The 25369-nt window shown below is 49.3% G+C and overlaps 2 protein-coding genes across 2 annotated transcripts in view; one reads left to right on the top strand and one right to left on the bottom strand.

Annotated features, from left to right (window-relative positions):
• LOC144475834 (uncharacterized) overlaps nt 1-25369 on the bottom strand; it is an 83010-nt gene that overhangs the window by 39429 nt on the left and 18212 nt on the right. The gene's annotated exons all lie outside the window — the stretch shown is intronic.
• On the top strand, nt 1150-10658 carry LOC144475833 (uncharacterized). The gene is made up of 3 exons (XM_078192146.1): nt 1150-2302; nt 7358-7539; nt 9582-10658. Exons 1-3 carry the CDS (start codon nt 1444-1446, stop codon nt 9798-9800), a joined length of 1260 nt encoding a protein of 419 aa, XP_078048272.1. The 5' UTR covers nt 1150-1443; the 3' UTR covers nt 9801-10658.

The raw sequence follows: 25369 nt of genomic DNA, 5'->3' as shown, positions 1-25369 counted from the left end.
TAATCTTCTCTCATTAATTCGATAAACATAAGATTTGATATATTTCCGGATTCTCTGCTTTTTCTAAAATACAGTGCAACTGTTATTTCGTTTATTTAATTTACGCTCACTGAATTCACACTCCGTATATCGTAATTGTTAAAATTATACATACTGCTTTGTGGGTAATTGCAAGATCTGCTTATCCAGGCGTACGTCATAATAGAAATTGTACAATGTCTTGATAAACGCGCTCCAATTATTTTTAAGGAAATATAGAATTTAGGTGCGTGTAATGCACGGCACTTCTAGTTTTAGCTGCTCGTAATTTTGTTCTGTCAGATTATTAATTTTACTTCTGCGACGCAAACTTGATATCCTTACGTTAATCGAATTCTTCATGCCCGTAGCTTCGTTGAAGGTTTACTCTACTTTATTTAAGCTTCATGGTCAAACCCTGTTATTAAGAAATCGTGGAATGGGAAGTCGAACCTCGCCAGAAGACAACACCGAGGCTCGAAGATTCGAGGCTGTACGAACACGATAACGATTTACGATTGTGACAGCGCAGCACGGATGGCGCTCGGGCGGCATAAAAATCCACGCAGCTAAGTGGAGAGGCAGGATCAATAACAGAGAACGAAGAGGAGGATCGAAAATTCCCTCGCCGAGTCTGCATTTTTTGAGTCTTAATCACCGGCTCTAATTGGTCAATTACGCTCATTACCGTCTCCGATGTAGAGAAGCGAGTCGCGCGATAATATCTCTCCCTCTCCGTTCGCCCTGCGAGCCTAGTTAGCCCCACCTGGGATCGCGAACGGTAATCCCTGCCCTCCGTGCCTCCCCTGAGCGCGGCCGGGTGGCATTCGCGACAGAGAAACTTATCCCTGGCAGGAAAAATCGGTCTCGGCTCTCGACTCTCGACTCGAGTCGGTTCTGCCGCGGAGGAAGCACGGCCGGATGGGCGGAGCGTGTCGGGCCATGCCCCTTCTAGCACCGAAGGCCTCACCCACTTTTGGATTTCCCCTTTCTGGCGCTCTTTCCCCCACCCCGAGGCCTGTCCGTCTCACTCAGACCAACGGGTCCCCCACTAGTGCGATGCCTCCTCCCGCAAAACGAAAAAGTCGGAGCGCCGCGACCGGCGATGGTCAAAGTCAGTCCACACGGAGAGCTCGAGTCGAGTAGAGGCTAGTCAGCAGGTCAGTTTGCTCGGAGATCCATCGATCCGTCGATCCCGGCACCTGTCAAACGCGCGACAGACCCCAGTGACGAGAAACCCCAGCCGTTGACCCGTGCGCTCCCACTCAGACTTTATCGACCGGTGACCATATCCACACATAGCGGACAGTTTGTGAGCACCGATTTTACCCAGGACTATGAGAGACTAGCCGGCGGAAGAGCGACGCCGCAGTGATTCAGTGAAGAGCATAGGGTTCCTCGAGGGTGTTGAACCGCGGTCTGAGAATGACAGTAATAAGGATGACCTCCCCGGTGACGCCTCCATCGACCAGTCCAGGCTCGAACGAGGCTCAGGCCCCGCAGCCGACTTCGAAGCCGGTGCACCGGCTGAGCTTCTCCGTCGCCGCGCTCCTGGCCGACACGAAAAAACCGGACTCCAGGCAGGAGACGTCCTCGGTGTCGCCTCGGTCTTCGCCGGTGGCCTCCTACTCGCCCGTCAGACAGGAGCAACTGATCCCTTCGAACCTGCACAGGTACTCGACCGACTTCAGATCGAGATACCTGTCCGTGTCACCCGGAATCAACGATCCCAGATCGAGACAGTACACCGCGTGCGAAACGAGGAGTTCCACCGACGCCAGAGTGCTCTCCAGGTACTCGGAAAGCGAGTCAGAAAGGATAGAGTCTCCCGGGAGCAGGTCCACGCCCAGGACACTCGACTACATTGGTCAGACCTCAACGGACTCAGTGTCGACGTCCGATGTCGCCTGTTCCTCATCGCCAAAGGTGTCCACAGCCAGTCAGCAGGACTTTGGCTCGCAGAGTCCGAGGAGCAGCTCCCACGAAGCCAGATCCAGGTGCTCAGAGACCGAAGACGTCGAAGATGAAGATGAAAACAGTCTGGTCGACGTCGAGGACCTGCAGTACCAGCACCATGGGAGCAGTCCCACGCCTGTTCGCCCAACACCCGCCTACATCGGAGGATTTTCCAGCCTGGGGAACATCCCTGGCATCCCACCGAGCCTCCATCCGGCGGTTTGGGGTGGCGGGCATCAGGGTGCAGCCGCAGCCGCCGCCGCGGCTGCCGCGGTCGCCACCGCCGGCTTCTTCCCCTCGCACTTCGCTCATCACGCGCCACTAAACGGTAAGTTTTCGCTCCCAGGATGCTCGGTTTCGCTTTGTCTTCCTCCGTTTTGCTCCGTTTTGCTCGGCTTTTGCTCCGGCTTGCTCGTTTTGCTCGGCCGCACGCCGGATCGCTATTTGCCATTTGCTTGGGCGACGACAGACCGCGCTCGGCTCGCCTTTGAGATCACCCTGGCCGGCCGCCAATCGACACGATCTTTGTCGTGGGATTCTTTTCGTGGTTCGTGGCGAGCACACAGGCCCGAAACTGGTCCGATCGTAAACTCGTTAAGCCAGCCCCGACCCCGGCCATCCGGTCTGGAACTCTGATCGTGAATGCGGCCCGCGACTTTCGTTCAATGAACAACCCGACGGCACCGGCATTCTTTGCTTTTCTCGGCGTACGGCCGGGTATTTTTGGGAGGGCCGCCTCGCCGACACGCTCGGACGGAAGTCGGGTCAGATCCACCAGAACCCGCGATTCCTTTCCTCGTCTATTTTCGCGGCGGACGCGACAGCGTTTCCGCTGCGGCGTGGACGCGCGGCACCGGTCCCCATTCTACGTCCAACCGGTCTTTTCATCGACAATCGGTTTTTAGTTGCTTTTGGTGGCAGTGCAATCGGTAGCGTAGACTGTTGTCCAATTAATTACTTCCTGCTAACGAGTTTAACACCGCCGACGACTGAGGTTCGGTAAACCCAGTTTTGTCACAATTGCTTTGCGTTATTAAGACTTTTATGAACACTGGAGAGGCTGTTCACATGCTTGTATTCTAAAAACGTACAGGAGAATTTAGCTACAAAAGAAAACAATGGTCTAGTAGTTAACTACAGTATATGCGAAAGGATTAGAGCAATTGAAAAGTACCGAGTATTTATAATGTGCCAGAATTATCATAAACTGTTTATATAAAATTAGATTGCACATGGACTTACATAACAATAGAACGAAAATATGATCGCTCGGATCAGGAAATACAGTCGTCCCGCACTTTCTCCTGCATCGAATAGTCGCTCGAATAAACTGGGAAGCGGAGGAGTACAATGGTGCCAAGACAGCAGCGGCGGTAAATAGGGAAAAAAGGCTAATGGTTTGAAATTAATTAGAGAATAGCGTCGTGGGATTCCAGGCCAATTACACGGCTCGCGAGCGGTCCGAGAATATTTCCGAGGGCTCGCCGGGCTCGGCGGGCTCGGCGACGATATTTCAAACGGTCGGTTTCGAGAAGAGAATCGATGGCCGCGCGCTAATTGATAAATTGAGACTGTCGATCAAACCGCGGCCGGTCGCCGCACCGCCGCGCCGGTGTATATTTGCAATTCAATCGCGCGACACGAAACCTACTCACCTAAAATCACCGGGAAAGGAATGCAGTTCTCGGAACGCGCGCGCGTCGTCTCGCCGTGCCGGGATGACTCGTCGCGATTGAATCATCGTTAACACTAATTATTGAGGTCGCGGCTTGATAATTGCGAGGGGCTCTCGTTAAAGAGGCAATCAAAGTTTTCTCGCCGTCGTTGTCGGACTCGGCGAACGCACGCAGGCTCGCGCGAAACAGTGACTCGGTTCTTGTCGAGGCGCCGAGGAATCTAGACGACACGGACAATGGACGATTATTGGAAAAAAGGTGGTGCAACCGTGCGGTACTGTAGCCTGATAGCCGGTCCATGTTCTCCGCAAGAAAATAGACTATTTTATAGCCCCATTATCCGGTTTAATTGGGCTTCGCGAACACCTACGCTCTAGCTTGGAAATTCGATCGCCCACTGAACCTGAAACGCCCTGTACATTGTTTGCTGGTACACTTCTAAATGGCTGAGGAAGAGCACAAAAGATACCGACTAGGGAAGAGATTTTATTTGTACATCGTTATCACTGGAAAAAATTAAAGAAAGATTAGAGATTGTATATCTTAATTAGAGAAAGATATCGAGCGTCCAATTTCCACTGATCCAACAATAATATACTTATCTTTAAAAAAACGTTTGTACCAGCTAGACACTTTTAAACGATTTAAATCGCATCGCTTTTTCCGTCGTACTAGAATTTACAAATTGGAAGTTACGACCGTTAACCAGATCTGATTTATTTAACGATTGCTTGCGAGCGTAAATCATTCATCTTCGAGACTGCAATGAAATTTTAAGTCGGAACGGAACTGCGAGATCGAAGCTCGGTAGACTTTTTCCGGCGACAATGCGTAATATCGCGTCCCAGCGTGGATTCAGCGTCCTGGTATCAATTTATAGATCATTGTTGGCCGACCGCGCCGCTATTTAGGGAGCTCCGCGGCCGGAATACAATCGACCATAATCGCGGAGCAGCTCGAAGGTTCTACGGGACGAGTCATACGGGGGAAACGCGCGTAATTTAGAAATATGGCCTCTCACGGAGGGTGCTCCCGCAGATTGCGCAACCCTTGAAACTCGGCGTCGCTCTCGACGTAGTCTGTTCGCGAGAAGGGGCGGTGGTTAGGGGTGTCTGAAGGGTTGCGATACCCCGGAGCCCTCCAATAGGCTCTTCGTAAACCCGTGAAAGGACCTCGGAAACGGCATACGCTACTGGAATAACGATTTCCATTAGAGAATCGACGCGGGGATATCCAGCGTCCGTTCTTCCCTACATTAGTGACGATAGGAATGCGCGCGAGTCGTTATCACCGTGCCCGGAGATATAAATTCTCTAGGAACGACGCGAGTAAATCCGCGCGGGCCGCTCGTTATCGAGCCGATCGGCTAATAAGAGCGCATTAGAAATCGTGGTCCATGAAAAGGTTACGCAACGCGACAAAGAGCGCCCGGCGATCGGACGACCGGGATCTCACCCTGACTTTTTCTCCTTTACAATCGCCACTGTTTCCGATATCTACGCCGGATCAGCTAATTATTTCAGTAATTTGCATGAAAATCGCTACCAGGGGTTGGCATTTTATCGTGCCGCAGCACGCATAAATCAGCGCATTCTACGGGCACCGATGCATTCGACGCGATCCTTTTTCCGAGTAACTGGAGCAGCTTCCACGAAACTTCGTCGTCCCTCCCGTCGCGTTACCGGCGCGCATCCAATTACCGTTCGCTGGACGCGCGACGGACAAAAAATCGGAGCAATCTAATCGTATTATTAGACGCCCGTTCATTCGATCTAACGATTCTCTAACTCGATCGTTGTTGGTCGATAGAGTTCCGAACCAATCGCGAACCGCGTTTCAATAGGCGACTTCCTCGGATAACCGATGCAGAAGAACCTGATTCGCCGGCGAATTGATCGAGTACGTGAAACGATCGGGAAATCGATATTCATCGACGTAAGAAGTCAATCGTTCTATAATGTCGACAAGATTACAAGAGTGTCGCTACATCTTCATTAGTGGCATGATTTTTGCGTGCCGCGCATCGGAATGCGATGGCAGTTAAGCAGCTCGGAAAATCAAGGTTCTATTATGCTTAAATAATCGCCATCGTTCTTCGGAAAGTCGAGAGAGACGGAACGACCGCGTTCTACTCGGTCCAGATCAATTAGGAGAGCGGAAACGCGGCCGGCCGCGGCCGATGGGATCGCTCGCTATCATTTGCGAAACGCCGCGGCGCGTCGGTTGCGCAACGATCTACGTACGCGGGTCCTCCTCCGCTCTGGATCATCTCTGGCCAGGCCGGTATCTGCCGGGGATCAGCTAATTATTTCGAATGCGCATCCTCGATCGCAGAGCCGGATTAAAATCGAGTCGCGTTTTTGGCGGCCGTAGAAACAAACCGGAGCCGGAGCCAGGAAGAGAGAGAGAGAGAGAGAACCTCGCATACCGAGACTAATTGGGAGGCTCGGAGAGGGCGAGAGAGAGACGGAAATCGACGCACAAAAGACGACTCTACCCCTCCTACTTCTCAGACTTGGATTCCGAGCCCTGCGGAACGTCGCGACCGCTAGAACGGGGGTGGGCCGAGGGAGGCTCGACAGAGTAGATCGGTGGAAATTTGAAATTCAGAAGCGAGGCGGAGAGATCTCGACGGCCTTTTGTCTCGGCCTCGGATCTCTCTCGTTTCTAGAGCCGTTCGCCTCCGTTCTACAAATCTGTCAATTGTCTCGAGACAAATCTCGGGGAATATAACCGATATATTCCGACGCGATCCCCGCCCCCTTCCCCCACGTCCTCTCGCCCCGGTGTTTCGCGCTCGATTGTCTCGGCTGGTTGTACGACAAGCCTTCTTGAGTCTCCTCCGGCCTCAGGGATGATTTGGTTTGTCATCGAGCCCTGTTCGCAATTTGCGACCCCATCCTCGACTTCCTTGTCCCGCCGATTGATTTGTGATCCACGGGCTTCGCGTTTCGATTTTTGTTCCAAGGATCATCTCTCGGCTCCCATCGTTTATTTTCTGGCCGAGCTTACCTGGGCTCGAACCGTGTCGAAGCGTAATTAGGGAACAATGTTCAGGCCCGGTCTCTACGTTCCGTCGGTATACTTAAGTAATTCAATTTGGTCAGAAGAAAAGCCCGCTAAAAAGCCGAAAAAACCAGACAGGCGCTTGTGATTTCGATCGGGTACCGCGGCAGCTAAACGTTTCGCCAACGGTGATGCAACCGAAAGGTCTTCGTAATCTCGGAGCTTGGAAAAGCGGTCGGCAGGCAAATTATTCGGCGGCCACGTAGAAGGCGCGCGGAAACTATTACCGCCGCGGGCTGGTACACCCATGCCCGAGACACACATATATCCTCGCTAATGAATACAAGCGGTAGCGTTAGAGGAACAATTCGCGGCCGGGATCTTGCGGTCGACCGGCAAAAAGGTAATGAGGACGGTTTGCGGCGCCCGTCTCGACGGCTAAATTACGAATTGACCTCTTAAAAAGTCCTGCCGTGCTCCCGCGATCCCGGGCCCGGCAAAAACAGGACGTTGCGGTCTGGGTTTTCGCTGGCATTCCCTCTCTCGCCTCGTCTTGCCATGACCCGCGCCGCGTACAGAGCAACGCTCCGCCGAGCTGCGCCGAGCCGAGGCGCGTCTAGAACGCGCCGCGTCGGTCGACCACCGTTGCGAAACCGGCAACGAGCTGTCCTCGAGCGTGAACCCTCCGCTTTCGGTTACAGAGAACGGAGAACCTGCCAAGATCAAGTGCAACCTGAGGAAACACAAGCCGAACCGGAAGCCCAGGACGCCTTTCACCACGCAACAATTGCTGGCGCTCGAGAAGAAGTTCACCGAGAGGCAATACCTCAGCGTTGCCGAGAGGGCAGAGTTCTCCTCCTCCCTTCATCTCACGGAAACACAGGTGAGGCCCTTCTCTTTCTACTCGGCAATCTTTTCTTTCGTCCAAGATCTTTTCTTTCATCCAAAATAACCTGCATTTCAAGTAGGTTTCTTCATAAACCTTAGTGTTCGAAAGTCTTGAAATTTTCCCTAGTTCGAGGACTTCTAACCCTTTGCACTTGATGAGATTTTAATCGTAAAACTAAATTGCTAGCACTAAACTAAATAATTTTCTTTCTTTTTACCGTAATAGTAATAAATGAAATGGGTAAATGATCATAGCTCCTATTAATTCTTCTAATTTCACGCTCTCCCATTTTTGCCATAAATGCATAAAGACTCGATTGATTACGGGCAATTCAATTTAGGACCTTCAAGGTGTAAGGGTATAAATTCCTCTTTTAATAGCTCTGCTGTGATAGCCAAAATGTGTTGAAACCACGAAATTCTTTCCCAAGGAAATAGAAGTTGTTACTATATTTATCATTATTATTTTACATTTGTATCTAATAAGATTTAACTACAACTAATCTGGAATTAAAATTCAAAAAGTAAATTCTATGGAAAATGACTAGAAGTCTTCATACGTTAAGGTTCTGCTAACAGAGCATTGAAATGACACAGGTGTGTTGTAAGGGGCCTCTATTTTAACATTCGTATAATTCGCCTGCGTACAGAATCAAGTTACCACGCCAAATTATTTACGCGAGTAATTCTACACTGGTCGATCTTTTAGCCCGAGAGATCCTTCGAAAGATCAACGATCCCGAGTACAATTTTACCGGTACGAACCCCGTCGCTCCCTTAAATCGTCAGCTCGTTTGCCCGAAAGCATCCGCGATGGAGTTTTCGGTTGTCGGTCTAAAAGCACTTTCGACTCGATTCTGTCAAGGTATGTCTCGCGAGCGCGTTAGCGTTCGCGCGCTCGGAGCGAATTTGCCAGGAGTTGGTGGCCGGCTGGCGACAATGACGGTGTCAAATGAATCGCCTCGTTGACGGACGGCGTGGACGAAATGGCGTCGGGAGTCGGGGAGGATCGGGTCCGGCAACGAGAGCCAACCGGGAGATAATTGGTCGATCATCGCGGACCATTGTCGGACGAGTCTCAAGCAATTTGTAGTCTATTAATAAAATTACCGTGTTTCTTCGCCGGCAGCGACGGATACTGCACGCTTACGCGCGCTAATTACCCCGCATCTGGCGAGATCTGTTAAGTGCGGGGACGGGGACCCTTGACTCGTGAAACACGCGCGCGCGCGCGCGTGCGAGCGAGCGGTGGCGAGCACGGGCGACCGAGCGGGCGAGTACGGGCGAACGAGCGAGAGAACGCGAAAGCGGTGAGAATAAAGGGAGTGCCGGTCGGCCAGTCGATTAACGCCGCTGCTAAATGAGAAACGTTGATCGTAAAACGTAATTCTGGAGATTCACCAACACCGCTGAAAACTAACGCCGATAATAAACCCGCACGGCGAGGGGCCCGAGCCTCGTGAAACAAGCCGGGTGCCAGTGAAACCCATTCGCGCGGAAAAACTCAGCGGAATAACTTTGCGTAGCAGATGCCCAGATATTTCCGTGCGTCTCATAGTTGAAACGGTCCCTCCTGAAAGATCGTCCAGTTCGGTCGAATCCATCATTCTGTCTTGATTCTCGGTTTCGAATAGCTATCGAGCGTTTAGAATTCCTATTCCGCGACGTCTTACCTTGATACGCTCGCCAAAAGTCGGAATCTCATATTGCACAGTCTACGTTTGTCGGATTGTTCTTGACGATAATTTAGATTCTCCTCGAGATACGAATTCGGGGCAGGTAGCATCGGTGTCGAAATCGTAGACTTTCAATGACCCTTTGACGATCGACAATGTAGCAACCGGAAGAAGTGTTTTTGCATGTCCCGTTGGCGAGGGCTGGGACAAAGATAGCCCAACGATCGATCGAAAGGGACCGCGGGTTGCAAAAAGCGCGGTCGATGGCCGCGAGACCGCAGGCGCAACAAAGTGGCGTGACACCGTGTAGCGGGGTGGTAGCGGCCTCGAGTACAAATCCGGTCTGGTTTGATTGTTGCAGGTGAAGATCTGGTTTCAAAATCGGCGGGCGAAGGCGAAGCGCATGCAGGAAGCCGAGATCGAGAAATTGAGGATGTCAGCGGTCAGGCAACATCACACGGCACTGTACGGGTCCCATCCGGGCCTGCTGGCTCCGGCGAGCCTTTACCCGGTCGGAATGCTGTCTCATCCCGGCCTGACGCCGCATCATCCGATCTCGCAGCACCCGTCCAGGGAATGAAACCAGCCGGGTCTAGCCGGGCCTAGCCGGACCGGTAGTGAACCGAGCCGATCCCCTCCAAAGAGACGATTCTTACCGAGGAATTGTTCCCCGATGAGCAATCGGTTGAGGCTGTGTCTGTAAATGCCACGAGAACACGGAACGATCGCTCCAACTCGAACTCGGTTGCCTCGGTTGCCGCGGACCGACTTCCGTCGAATTCTCCGATCGTCCAACGGGCCTCCGATCGTCCAGATCTCTAGATCGTCGCGAGCCGAGATGTTTGCAGATGATCCAGTCGGAAAATCTGGAATCGAAGAGGATCGAACGATTACGCCGGACGTGCTCCGCTGGCCTTCAACTATTTTTCTCTGCCCGAGGAGACGAAGAGTAGGAGAGCAGAATACGGGGAGAGGAGCCGAATAGTCGAGGAGAGAGTTTCTCGAAGAACTGGACCAAAGTTAGCTGGGACGGAGGAGTCCGAAATCGAACGCGGCCAACAGAGAACCGTGAACGGTGCTCGACGGAGTTCTCGGACTTCTCGACGAGTCGGAAATTCCGTGCCAAGTGGGTACGCTTCCGATCGAACTTCTGATTTCTGTCCTTTGCGAGTCGTGAATCTGTGCCAATCACACCTGTACATAACGTGTAAATATCTATCGCGATTGTAGTCTTCTGTAAATACGAGAGAGCGCGAGCGTACGACGAGCGTAAGCTCGGTACCGGTTCGAAGCAATCGCCGTACCGTTTTCCAATTTTGTATAAATGTAAAACCGTTGTCGCGCGCGCGCGAGAGAGAGAGAGAGAGAGAGAGAGAGAGAGAAAGGGAGAGAAAGAGAGAGAGAGAGAGAGAGAGAGAGAGAGAGGGGGAGCAAAAGCGAGTAGAAGAGTCTATTTAATAAATCGTATTGAAGGAAACATTTGTTCATTGCTTCTAGTCCTAAGCACCCAAGACACTATCCCCGTGCTATCATTTCTACTACGTTCACTATCGWTCCATTTCTCCGAAGWATCACAACGTCACAGCAATTCAATTAATTTCRGGAAACTGAGAAAGTTCAAAAACGACACAAAGGTGTTAAGCTTGGTTCCCTGTTATAAATCGTATTAATTGCCACGCGTTTCGAACACGGTGTCAATGAGGATTCGCTGGAGGTTCGGCTAATTGAAAAGCTCGTCGATTCAGCTGTTCTAGCCGACGAGCGTTTCCGTATTGGCCGGCGATTAGAAAGTCAGAATAAATTATCCGGCGGCAATTAAACGGCTCCGATGGTCCCCCCGTGGCTCGATCGTCGATAAATCGAACGAATTTAGTTGCTCGTTAATGGGCAATAATCCGGCGCGACGGCCGCGGTCATAGAGAGCAAAGTACGACTGTGGGGTCCGCGAGGCAGCTTAACAAGTCCGAGAAATTCGCCGGATGATACAGGTACATCCGATCCGTTTTTCGATCGGGGAATTCCGTGTGTACCATCGTCGACAATTTGTCTTCCTCGACTGGCGACTGGATTCGTTAGGTCCTGCCTCGGATGCCAGCTAATCAGACGCTCGCTGTTTCAATGGACGCATTGATGACGCAACCTCGGGATAGCTCGGCGAAATTTCTTTGATCTTCTCGAACAGGTTCGGCAATCCTCGGCCACTGACACAGTCACAAGTCACAATCCGACCGATTCACGCCGAACTTCTTTCGAGAGAATAGAATGCGAAAATAACTATCATGTCGACGTCTCGGCGACAGCGGGAAATTGTTCACGATATATTTGCTTCGGTTTCTGTTCGTCGTATGCGTTAAAAGCTCGAGATGAAATGTCGTTCCCTGTTCTGCAAAACAGGAAACAGTGGTTGCGCAAGTTCGCGCATAGCACTGCCAATATTTCGACGTCTATAAGTTAATATTTCCCTGAAAGCGTGTACAGCGGCGCCGTTTATCAAGATAACGCGGCGGCCTTGCAAACGAGAACGTTTTCTTTTTGCTTCGCAGCTATGAATGGAAACAATTTAGTATGTGTGTTTACGTAACATTTTTTCACATTTAGCATAAATGAAGTGTAGTTCACGCCGGCCTTGCGTCACTCCTACCGACGGGCGATCGATCCTGCGTTCGCCCCGCTCGTCGAAAACCTAGTTTCGACTCTGATTGATTTCTGCGCTATTACAGAATTTCAGCAAACCAAAGAAAATGCTAAACAATGAATTCTCTTTTTTCCCAGAGTTGTCGTTTAGAGATCATATTTCGCTTCTCGTTTCAATCCATTCTGGTCGACGCCCAATCGTCGGTTTTTGTATTCAACATTATTTTTATTTGTTACGTTTTACAATTATTTTCCTCCTCCGTTCACTAATTTCTTTTTATCAGACATGTTCCACGATGTTCAAACTACGGTCTTAATTTTTTCCGGTTCGTTATTATTGATTTTGTGATATGCGGTCTCTTACATATCTGATCTCACAATAGCTGACAATGTCTTAACAACAAATTTGATCGGTAAACAATACACACATTGGTGGATAATAATACTACTTGCTTCACGAAATGAGAAAAATATGACTTACGCCACCATGATTTTATCTCACTGAGACGGTACAGAGGATCGAATGGTTGAAAATAAAATTTCAAACGAAAGTGAGAAATCTGTGTAAGGTGTAATTAGCATTACGAAAGGAGAAAGATGCAGGTTTCGATGGGAAGCAGGAGGTTCTGGGACCGGGATCCTTGGAGCAAGGAGCGGAGGGTCCGATGGCAATCGGCGCCGCGGCGCGGCGGGGTGAACACCCCGTTCCTCCGTGTTCGAAACGTCTGCCCCCTTTCGGTGGCACTCTCTTGTCCCGCGATTACGTCGCGACGATTACGCGGCAGCCGAGAATGGCGTCTCTGTGCGTACATGTCGCGGGAATAAATTAGCCGTGGCAATTAGTTTCGGAATCGACCCACCCCGGGCGGCCGGCGCCACCATCTTGATTGCACCCGTGGAGAACCTTTAAAGACAGTAGCCAGCACTGTTTGCCGAAAGGCCCGAGCGCCGTTCGCGCGGCCTAATTAGCGATGCCCACCGAGATATCGCCAACGTACGCTAATAATACCGAGCATAAATATTCCGAATTTTTTCGTCTGGTGGCCCGTCCGCTCCTCGAGCTCCCCCTCTCACCCTCTCGCTCCCTCTCGCTCCCTCTCCACGTTTCCATTTCTCTTTCTCTCTTTGCGGGAGCATCTTCTCCCGATCGCTCGCTAATTTCTTATTGTTATCTTATCACGCGACGCTCGCCTCTCCGTTGATTTCATCTCCTTGTAATTGGACACGGTCCCTTCCCCCTCTTGCGGTCCCCCAAGCATCAAATTGCGCGCAAATTCGCTCGCGGATGTCGATACGAGCATTTATATCAAAGAGATATTCGGACGAATTATGCACAAAATTCATTCAAAATATTATTGGTATTTTATTTGAAGAATTCATTCGATATATTTGAATCAAATTTGATTCGACAAATTTATTTGAGACGTTATACATTTGAAGAGTTTATTCGAAACATTGTTCAAATAAAATGTTATGAGAATAATACCGAACTCTGAGTTCGGAAACGTTAATTAAACGACAAGTACTATAGAAAAGTCTGAAATCCGAGACCTCTGCTGGTTCGATCGTGCCATCGCCACCATATCGCTCTCAACCAGCCCTTCTACCAGCTCCCTAATCGGACCCTTTCACCCCTATCCTTCGCTCGGCGTTCAACTGTCACTGCTAATCGAGTGGCTAAACAGCCATGATTCGTCGGCCGAGTTCGTTTTCACGACATGTATGAGCCACGATAGAATTAGGATTAATAAAATTCATGAATCCCCGGCGACAGCTGTCCGAAGCGTCTATTGATCATTCCAATTCCAACTGGACTCCGGGATAGACTTCTATGTTGTAGTATAAAGGCGCAACAACTCGTTCGGTTCATTCGATATTGATTTAAATCGAAAGTCAATTGAAAGAACTGCGAGATAAATCCTCGGCGGCCTCGCTCGGGGCTTAATCGGTAAATCTTGGTCTCCTAAATTCTTACGCCGGCCAATCTCATTGTAGGCGCTTCACCGTCCAATTAACGATTCGAAGTTTAATCAAATTTTTTGCCGGGCAGCAGAGCCGAGGCGAGGCGAAGCGAAGCGAAGACGAAAAGGGGGCGTCCCGGACATTTTAATTTCTCCGTTTGATGAACGAGGAACAGGGCCTATCGGCGTGCTTATCGAAGCTGCCCCGGCCCCAGGGTCCCCCTCCGATTCCAGCGAGTCATCTCCGGCCTTCCGCTCGGTACGCTTGAATTTTAATCGCGTAATTAGTCGCCGGTCACCAGAGATTGCTCAGTTACCTGTTTTGCTCGCCGTTTCATGTAACCAGATAACATCAATCAGATGATATCGCCTAGGCAACCGACTCCCGCTTGTTAGGCCTAACTACGAGAGCCAAAGGATCGCGCATCATCCGTTCGGGTTAATGCCGCATTATCTTCGGGAGGCTACACGCTCGATCGATAAACCGAGCCAGCGGCAGTTTTGTCCGTTTCCGTCGTTACAGGTGCGCTGCGCTGCCCTCGACTAATTAACGACGTCTTTCGATTAGTCCGCGCCTTTCGCGCGGCTCCTCCCGCCACTGATCTTGTTCGCCGCTTCCTCGATCCACTGGAAGCACGGAACAATTCGATCTCGATGAGGAACCATCATTTCGATTTTCTTATCTATTCTTTATTTATTAATTAAGTCCACTTTTCTTTGAAAATGTATTACGCTCTCAATTATGGTTATCTTGTCGAACGACAGTCGAAAACAATACAATAAACGCTTCACCCTATGTACTGTAGCAACGAGTCGCTCTATGTTATCACTAAATACGAATGTCATTCGTTTCCTTTAAGAAAAAATAGAAATTGATTCTTCTAGCATGAAAGTCTAAAAGTGAAAGTAAATAAAGACATAGATGAAGTCGAAATCGTCTGATTCCATCGGGAAAACATTCGTCGCAAAGAAATGTTAATAACTACGAACGAAGTCACGGTAGCATTGTCAAGTCGTACAATTGCCAGTCTAAATCCTCCGAAAGAAAGTCTCAGTTTCTTGATTTCCGTGGATTCCCACGCACCGGGCTTTGTCAGCCGGCCGCAGCCCGACTGCCATAACACCTATCAGAATTGGAATCGTACAATTAGCCGATGGCCGTTGTTTGCTCTGCCGGTATCGGCTACCAGGTAGCTTGTTAGCTCTAACGACGAGCAACTCGTCCGGTTCGGTCGTTCGTTTCTCGCGCGACTCCCGACTCCCGAGGTTTCCTGAAGATTATTTTCGTGCGAGATAAAAGGGGAGCTCGGAGCCTCGCGGGCTCCAGTAAAACCTCCAACTATCTGGCTGAATCTCCAGCTGGAAAATCCCCGTTCGAACGATCTTCCTCGAACAGCTGTACAGGAACACCGATCTCTACGGTTTTTCGACTGAACGAGTTAAATTCGAAGCGAGGAAGATAGGCGAGAACGACATTGTTCGTATTGTCCTCGTAGAGTATACAATATTAAGGTGTGACGTTTGATTGGAAGGATTAGTGTGACGTAACAGTGCGAGAGTTATTTATTTGCAATTGTGACCTAAAGTTTGTTGTATGGGAATGGATACGCGTGAAATGAGTAGATTGCGGATTTTATGAATTTATACCAAAGTGGGTATAATTTAAAGTGATGAAACGACGAAAGGAATGCTGATTTATTAATTTGAACTTATTAGAATTATTAGAGAAGAAAGAATATTGTGTTACGGTTTCTACGATTTGCAATCGGTACAGACAATTTTTATTTTGCATAAAGATCATTATGGTACAATCTAGCGTACGGACGGAATGAAAGTGGGAGAGTGGCGTGTATGGAGGAATCGAGAGGATAATTGGATTGCGAAATACTTTTTATAGGAACGTTTGTCATTTTGATATTAAATACAGTCATTGTTGAAAAGTGTTAAATAATCAACCGATTTACCTCACACTCTGTAACCTCAGATCACGACGCTGGGATCCCTGGAATTTGCTCCGGCAACCGCTGGATAAACTACGAACGGCGAGATGGCCTCTCGCGATTCGAATAATTACATAATTACAAGAGCGCCGAGATCACTCGTTAGTTCTGGCTAGCGGTGGATCGCACGACAGACCTCATTGTGCAGCGCCCACCGCTTAATTACCGATCAGATGATTTACCTACGAGTCCACTGTTCCAGCTCGTTTCCTGCTACAGTTTTCGACCGATTTAGACGCTCATCGTCTCGGCGATTTCGGCCGTGTCTGCTCGAGAAAACAAATTTTGCTCATAGCACAATTCTCGACATTCCTAATTTTAAAGATTACAGCGTCGCAGATCGGTATACGATCTATTCTTCGATTAATTTTGTTTCCTTCTTCGATCGTCTCGCTTGAATCGGAAAGAACCCGCAATTCAAACGTCAGGGGATCACACTCCACTTCGTGACCACACTCACCCGTTTATTTCCAATTGAAATTACAGTCGCGCGAAATGACGCCCTTCTCGTGTTCGCTCTGCGAGCTCGCCTACTCGCAAAAAAAAACTAAACGCAGATGTACATTGCTCAATAATTTCAGAATTTACTTCTCCGAGTCGAACACTCTCTGCCGACTTCGAATTGATAGCTGGCAAATGAAGAAAAAGATTTAAACACCCGAGGCGGAAGGCTCCGAGCCGGCCGCGATTCCTCCCTAATTTCGCATATTCCTGTGATCAAACTCGAGCATTATATTTTATAGCCAATTATGCTGCTACGCTTATCTGCCGTGGTTCGAGGCGATCCACGCGACATAAAACCCGGTGAATTACGAATGCGACCAGTTTTTTCTCCTGCGCTGGGGAGGAATTCCTATTCGAGAGAAGCGGGAGTTATCGTTAATAAGATTTTTAGAACTTCAATAAAGTTTAAAGTCGCGTTCCCGAGAGGCATAATTGACCGTCAACGGGGCTAGATGGACGATTATAACGGACGTGGACGTCGAAAGAGCCCGCGTACTCGCGTGCACGTACACGCGATCGGCCGCGCCGACACGCAGCACGGCGCCGAAATAATCTGCAATCTGTATCCTCGCGTGTTTTCTGCCACGCGGTTTATCGCGATCATTAATACACCCTCCGTGGAAGGAATTTATCGGCAGATAATTAATTTCGTTGCATAACGCCACCTTTAATCGGTCATTAAGGCCCGGTCTCGCCCGAGACGCTTTAATTCGACAGCCGGGTTCCATTTTACTCCGATATCGACGCCCGCCAAGACGAAAACGCTATTTTATATCAAAATGTAACCATCGACCGCCGACACCGACTAACGAGGCGATCAAAATAATTAACGCGCTTCCTACCGGCGGTTATTACGTGGATCTTAAAAATTTATGATTCGTGACCGAGGGTTCCTCTGGCGGCGATGACAATGTCAGTGCTTGGTGCTGATCGCCACTCGTGGAAGAATCTTTTAGTATTTTTTTCGCATAGCTTCTATTGATTTCCTTTCTCCAGGAGATCAAGGAGAACCGTGAATTTTAGGAAGCTCGTTTTAACAAGGTGGGGATAATTGATGGCTCGGTGTGGACATCGCTCAAAAACTCGAATTCTGGCACGCATGATAGAACGACGGAATTTTTGGCGAGCCGAAAGATTTATGCCCGTGTTTCCTGGGGATTTAATTTAATAGACGCTAGTAAATTCATAGAATCCACGGACTTTACGATCAGAGATCGGACACGCGATTTTACCTGAAATTTATTTCAACGTAGGTAGCGATTTCTGGTCGTTAGCGACGTTTTAAAGTCCGTGTGGACCGTTCCGCGGAATAATTCCGATTTGTTCGCTCCCCGACGAGCATGTTTACAGAAAATAATTTCAGGAAAGATAGCTTTATCTGCGGCTCCCCCATATTTCGTTATCCGCATTTATTTTTGTAACGCGCAGCCCTCTGCACCCGTTCAGAACTAATACAAAGGACGCTCAATTTTTATTAATTAACACGATAATCCCCGGAGCAGTTTGCGGTTCAACAACCAATTATACGAACCTGATAATTGATCATTCGAACGCGTTCGTTTAAAAATAATTTCAGATACCGACGAAGCATCGTTGCACTTTGCATAGCCGCGAAAAACGAGCGCCGCCGTCGTCGTCGTCGTGAAAAATTCTGCGGAAGTCGATTATCGCCGTCGCGATATCTCACTGGTAATAGTTTGAATAAAAAAGCGCAGGCGTGGAATAGGCAAAATATCGAAACGATAACGAGCATCGGCACTGCCAGTCAAGCAATTTCACAACGGGATTAGCAAAAACAAACGCCGCGCCGGCTTCTGCCGGTAATTTATCGGCACACTAACCTCGTTAGGGCCTCATTGATTAACGTGGATCGACTATCGATTACGCAACTGACCCCCACCACGACCGCGAGTGCGATTGTAGATCGCCGTAATTGGTTCTGTCGATCGACCGGTAAAAGTAATTTCCCTGGAACCGGTGAGCTATGCTCGCGAGGAACAGTCGGCGATTGCGCAATCCCGGCTGTTAATTATTATTAATTAACGGGAGCCGAGCAGATCCATCGGCGGGGAAAGCGTCGAAGGTGAAGAGGCGAACAAAAAATTAATTAGCATTTTGATTGGCTCCGATCAGCGAAAAGAAGCAAACAGTTGCCCGAGAAAGAGAGCTGTTACGAGAGATACAGAAACAGCGTGAGCAAGAAAGAAAGAGTGAGAGAATGTGAGAGAGCAAGAGAATGTGAGAAAGAGAGAGAGAGAGGGAGTCGGCAAGATAACAGGCATCGAATAAAAAGACGATTTCTTCGGCACACCGATGTATACTAATTCGTTATGTAACGAGTGTTTTTATGCTCCTTATGACAGCCAACCAGATAGGAATATCAGACGAGGCTTATTTGCCGGCTCACTCGCTAATTATTCTCGCTTACGTTAATTATGGTGTAAACAATTTCGCGTCACCGATTGTGAAACCATCCATCTATCTCTCGTTTTCGGAAATGCTGTCCCAGTATACGGTTGATAGACGAGCGAAGATAAAACCGTGTAAAAACGAACGACGAGATTGAAGAGGCTGTCAGCGTTGTGTGCCAACGAGAAAACCTTCTGGAGTCGGCGCGACAATTTATTTGCCAAGTATCCGGTCGATGAGGTGTCGCTTCAATCACGAATTTTAATCGATGCTAATATCGCCCGGCTATCAAGGCTACTTGTAGAACTCGTTTAGGATTCGACAGAAATCTCTAATTCACGTCATGGAAATCCTCCGAAAGGTCCTCGAAGAGGAATGAAATTCCTTAAAGGACTATACGTCGTCGCCGACACTCGGGGAATCCCGATGACCCGTTGCTTCTGCAATTAATGGCCCTTCGAAAGACTATTAGCGCGCGTGTCATTCACCGGGCACGGACGATTTAATCAGGAGCTTCGCAGGAACGTTACTTTCGCCGGGGCATGCGTGAATCGATCAACTGCGTTAATTAATATTCCGCTGATCGCGAGGCTCTTGTTAAAGGACAAGGGGAAGTCGCGCGTGGTATGTCGGCGCGAGGGCGAGAGCGAAAGCAGAAGAGAAAGAGAGAAAGGAACGGAGAGATGAGATCGTTGAAGACAGAGGCAGGAAGAAATAAAGGAGAGACGCGTCTCGTCGGTGAGCGTCAAACGGGCCGGTCTAAGTTAATCCTAAACCGGTTATGAACGCATTGATCATCGTGATATCTTTGACTTGCTAATTGGAAGGATCAAAGACAAATATATTTCGTCGGGGCGACACAAGAGAGATGACTCACTTAAAGGTTAATTGTTAAATTGGTGAACCGTGACGGTCGCTTTCATCGTAAATCAACTTACGAAACCGCGGCGCGGTGTCTCGTGCAATTTGTGTAGCGAGTAGTCGCGGGTAACGCGACCAAGTTCGCGACCGTTTGGCAAACATCGTCGCGACGATATCAAATCCGTTGTCAATAACCGTTTCGAACGTCTTGTCCTCCACCATTGGACGATTCGAAGGATCTCGGAAGTTTTCGAAACGTCTACGAGCTCTCGTAGAGTCCAATCCGAGTCACTTCGATCTTCGTTAAGCTGGAAGCTGGCCCAATGAATCCATCAGCGACAGCGACACGTCCCACGGGCTCCGGACGGGGTCCGCTTGATACTGGCACGTTTCTATCGGGCCATTTACGCGACATAACGCGCCACCATAATTTCGTGCAATTTATTCGACGCCGGGGACGTTCGCTGAATTGTTACCCGTGCACCGCCTAAGTGAGCGCAAAGTGGTAGCCCGTGTAGCGGCCCGTAGGTGGCCGATACGAAAGCTTGGTCGTGTCGTAAACCACGCGTTATTATTGTTTCGCGAACCTACCCTCAGCATTACTGAATTCCCTGGGGAACCTCTTGGAATCAACGTTCTACCACGCATTCGTCATTATCAAAGCCTCGTAAACAGCAACCCACCCCTTTGCAAATAGATTTCTTTAAGCGCGCCAACAACTCAGTGTAGAGATTTGCTTTAACATATTTTTCTGCAATTCGTTTACTTAGCCATGACATATAGGAAGAGAGAGAACGTGCAATGCTTTCGTTTTCCTTCTTATACAGTAATATTTTTATAGCTAAAAAGAGGCTATAAAATGAATGTTAATTAATAAGTGATAAATCATGGTTAGTCGGATAGGACGAAACTTTCCTTGCAATTTGGGTGTCAGTCGCTGAGCCATTTACCAATTGAATTACGCACTTGGTGAGCGCTGAACGTTCCCAAAAGTTTCAGGGTAGAAATCGTCTCTTTCGGCGAGACATTTCTCCGAGCAGCGATTGGAATCTCATCAACGGTCCGCGATGAAAGTAGCCCAGTAAATTATGACGTTCCCGTCTCGATCTCTTGAGAGCGGTGTCGAAAGAAAGAAGAAGCCGTCGCGGCTTTGTGCCGCGGTGAAGAAAGACGTGCAAAGGGAGCAGCGACCGGTTCATCGGTGCTGAATGCGCCGTGAAAAGTCGCCGCGATAATAAAGAGCGACGCTCACCTGAAAAGCAGAGTCCATCCTAGGCATTGTGATTCGATGGGGGAGCGTGCGCGCGAAAAAGAGAGGAGTATAAAGAGGGAGGGAGAGCCGCAGGAAAAAAGAGAGACAGTCCATTCAAGAGATTTCGAATCACGACCCAGTTCGAGTGCCTCGAATCCGTGAATGCCGGTCGTGTTCCAGGGGTTGAAACGTCTTATTCCATCGAATCGGGACGACAGAGTCCATCTCGTTCCGAGCAATATTAACTCCGACTTCGACGATTGTCCGTCGGTAAAAAGCGAGGGTGCGAAGACCGGTGGAGGGTCGAGTACGAATCGATGGGCCCGTTGTAGTTACCCGGTGGACCGAGATCCGGGGACTTAATTTCGGAATGAAGTCGATCTCCTGCGAGAAGAGTTCTCACGGCCATGGAATGTGTTCTCCATTTTTAATCTGAACCCTCGATTAATCAAACCCAATTTGAAATTGCAGAAAAACATGTGAAACTTGTTTCCTGTAGATGTAAATACATTCCGTCTATCTAATAAATGACGATAGTTGTGCAATGAACAAATAGGAACTTACGTTGAGTTGTTTCGATGAGACGTTTTTATTTGGTTTGACGTATAATTAAAAAATAGCGTATGGATTTAATATATTCACGGATCGAGCGGTGGCTAGATCTTCGTTAGGCGAGTTTAATATTGGGGAGAAACGAGGAGATCCGGTGGATAAACGATTATTTATCGCGAGGATCCGGCCATTGTCGGTACGGCCGTGGACCGGCGCGGAAAAACCGATTAAATTAAAAATTTGTTAAGAAAGACTCGTAATTACCCTGGCTGCCGGCCGCGGGGGCTGGGTTCACTCGTTTTTCGCCGATAATGTCAGCCGACACCGGCTCTCGGCCCCCGGCTCCCGGCCCACGGCCATTTTCTCCGCGCACTTTGCCATCCCTTGCCGGTGGTGGTCGAAGGCGGTCGGCCGTGTACGCCGGTTCTATCTGATTGTCCCTCGGGGGCTGGTGTAATTAAACTCGAACCAAAATTGCCCGCGTCGCCGGCGAAAGTTCTGTCCGTCGAGCCACGGTTACAAACGAACCCGGCAATAATGCTTCCGTCCAGCCATTACACGGGCTCCTTTCGACGGTGAAACGAACCCCGTCGGCCCTCCCCGAACGTCTCCGACGTCGACGCGACGCAGTCGATACGTTGTTCGCGGTGAAACGAAATTTTCTTGCAACTTTCCTCGCAACTTTTCCTTCCCAACTAAATTACATATCAGACGTGCAGTGAAAACACAATCAACCGGCTTAGTTGGGATCGAAGAACCCCGAATAATCGAGACAGAGAGCAGAACAACTGATGACGTAACTTAAATATTCGATGGACATTTTATTTAGTAAGAAGCATAGATTTTTCTGTTATATCCACATTTAAATTTGAAGCGCTTGTAATTTTGTTTTAATAATAATTTCATTTCATTTGACGTATCGTCACGTTGCTCTAAATATAAATGAGAGCGCCCTTTTTATGATTCATTTGTTTCAAAATGTGTGAAAATCGTTCAGTTGACGAATCCTTCAATTAGTTCCAAGAATGAATACTCCACCGTAGCAGATGGATAGAGATAATAAATTCTTATAAATAAAGTTTTCTTTAAGGAATGAATTCGGTTATTAATTTCTAATGGGCAAATATTCAAAGTGAAAATTGTCAGACGTAGATCGTGTTGCGGCGTATCATAGGAAGAAGCTCCAGCAAATTTACAAGCGCCGTGATCGTTATTTCAGCCCACGATGGGGTACTAACAGCGGAAAGGCGAGGAAGAAAGGGTAAATTACAAGGGCGATTCTGAGCGGGGACAAAACTATCCCCGGCGCGCGACGTCCTACAATAATTAACGCCATTATCGCATTTAATTGCCGCGAGTGCCAAGACCACCCTTCGCTCACCGCCATCTTGTTTTTCGCTGTCTCCCACCCCATCCGGCCTTCCGACCTTCCGGCCTGCCGACGGACGGAGGGTGGAAGCGCAAAATGGCGGTTAATCCCGGACGGGGGCGGCTATTTAAATTTCGCCTCGGCTCGAGCCTGCTGCGACGCCGTTTACGCTCTGCTTGGGGATCAAGAAACTCGAATGGAGTTTGCTCCCCTCTTCCTTAATCCTTTTCGTGCCGCGGTCGCGCTAAAATTCGGCTGGGGATCTTCTACTTTGCCGGGACCTGAGCTCCAGCGCCGTTATAGAGCGAAAGGACCAAAAACTCAACCTCCCTCCGAAACGTATTCTCTTTCCGCGATTGCAAGCACTAATTATTAACCCTTTCAGGACAACTGTCGACATAATCACAACATCACAGCTGCATATTTGATACAAGTGATCAGGATTCATTCATCGTTTCTGTTGTTAGTTAATATTTTAGTGCATAATTTAGTTTTCTGACGGAAGTGTTCTTAACAGTTAGAAAGCTCTCACCCGCAGAGATTTACTCGAATTTTATCCCTTTGTAGTCGAGGATTTTTTGAAATACTGTGACTGTATTGTTCTCAAAGATCGACGAGTTAAATAATAGTAAGACTAAACGATATACCTTGATCTTTTCTTTGTAGATTTATCAACCATTAGATAATCGGCAATTTTAGGCATTCATATTCGATATTTTACTTCGCATCTTCTGATTGGACGTTCTGGTATCTTAGTACCACGCGACAACACTTAATAGAGTTAGATTTAATATGTAGCGACGTGGGAGATTAAAGCGTAGCTCGGACTTTTTGACCGATACGAATACCGGAAATTCGGTCTGGAGGTCCCGGCATCGCGCGCAATAATCCTCGGTCCATCGATCATGGAGTTCGGAGCGGATCCACGTGCAGCAAAGGGAATCAAAGAGCCGAGTGCGATCATAAATATGGGTTTCGTGAGGATCTTCTCGCGGAACATGACGCGTGTCGGGCAGCGGGGGCCGCGGATCGTGCGCCAGTTTTTCTGGGCCGTCGGTTTCGGGCCCGCAGCGCCCGGACCCGACGCCCGACACTTTGACCCGCTCGGCCAGAGCAGAACGCTCTCGCGCGCACGTGCACGTGTACGCTGCACACGTTCCTCTGCGCACACAAAGCATGAGAAAGCGAAAGAGAGCAAGACAGAGAGCAAGGTAGACAGAGAGAAAAAGAGGGAGAGAGAGGGAGAGAGAAGGCTCGTGAGATATTTATGCGTCGCATTGTCTCTCGCCGATAAGTTTCGCCGCGGCAGGCAGAGGCCTACGACGACAACTTCATTCGTGCGCTCTCGGCCGGCCCTCGAGTTATGAACCACCGGCTCCGGATCGTATATACGCTCGCCCGCTTGCAGCGAGGTTCCACGCTGAACTCGCTGCATCGGCCGCATCGGCTGCATCCGCATCTACACGAGCAACAGGGAACGGGAGAGTGAGAGAGCGACCGCTTTGTGCACGAGTGCACACGCCGGGATCGCTGCACGCGTGTCCCGAGACGCACCACCCGGACCTCGCAGCTTCGTTCCCAGAGATCTCCTTCTTGCTCCCTTTTCTTCGGCTTTCTTGTGCCACGTTTAATAACATTTTCGGCTGCATCGCGGTCTCGGACCAATCGTTCGAACCTTTAGAACTTCGGTGCCCCCGTTACGTTTCGAAATTGATTTTTAGACACTTCTGAACACGAACCCGGGCTGCTCTTTATCACTCGTAATCCGAACTAGTCGATGGACGATCCTGCAAGAGGGCCTCCACGATTCGAACAAAGAATAATTCCGGCACGGTGGCTTGGTCCCGCTATCTCCTTTGGAATAATGGAAATCTGTTTGCCTGGAAGAGATCAGGTCGTCCCGTTTGTCATTTGTCATCCGTGGCCCGCGGTATATGGCTACGTGGAACGACCGTGCGAGCGTCGCGACGCCGCGCGCACTGCGCCGGGAGGGGCTCACACGTGGCCCCGACGCCGTTAGAACGATGTATCGGCGGCCGATCTAAAATCATCGGACAATGACGCGCTAACTGGATAACTAGCGGGGTCTCCTTATCTGCAGGGACGATAAGCGTCAACCCTCCCGGCCTTCGTCATATTACATTAGCGCCCCGGTAGAATAATGTATCGTGCGACGGGACGGGACCGGGGTGTGTTCACCCCCATAAACGACACCCTCGCCCCTCGGCGATCTACACCGCCGCTATATTCACATGGTAATGCGAGCGATATCGGCCGCGACGAGGGTGAAGTGTTATTAACAATTTTCGGTATCAGGGATCGCCGGGGGTGACGAGTATTCCAAGGTGAGCGGACCCACCCCTTGGCCAGTTTCCTCGCAAACGACTCTCTAGATTCTGTTCGTTGATATCGAGATTTCTCTGACGGGCCCCGAGCGTTCAAAGGACCCTGCCCAGATGCTGGACTCTCCAAGTGCGATTGGGATAGCGATTGAGACCTATTTAACATCTCAAGTGGTAAACATCATCCCTAAAAATTTTCACTACATCTAAGTGATTATATCAATGTAACCGAGATTAAGAAGATTTGTTCGAAGATTGTTTGAAA

Source organism: Augochlora pura, chromosome 10 (assembly GCF_028453695.1).
Source record: "Augochlora pura isolate Apur16 chromosome 10, APUR_v2.2.1, whole genome shotgun sequence".
In the NCBI taxonomy this organism is placed as follows: Eukaryota; Metazoa; Arthropoda; class Insecta; order Hymenoptera; family Halictidae; genus Augochlora; species Augochlora pura.
This window is presented reverse-complemented; position numbering and strand designations above follow the sequence as displayed.

What these genes read in the sequence shown, in the direction of transcription:
- LOC144475833 (XM_078192146.1), top strand. Translation starts at nt 1,444, where the DNA reads ATGACAGTAATAAGGATGACCTCCCCGGTGACGCCTCCATCGACCAGT. An exon ending in TCATCACGCGCCACTAAACG is followed by an intron (nt 2,303 to 7,357) that starts GTAAGTTTTCGC and finishes TTTCGGTTACAG; the next exon opens with AGAACGGAGAACCTGCCAAG. An exon ending in TTCATCTCACGGAAACACAG is followed by an intron (nt 7,540 to 9,581) that starts GTGAGGCCCTTC and finishes TGATTGTTGCAG; the next exon opens with GTGAAGATCTGGTTTCAAAA.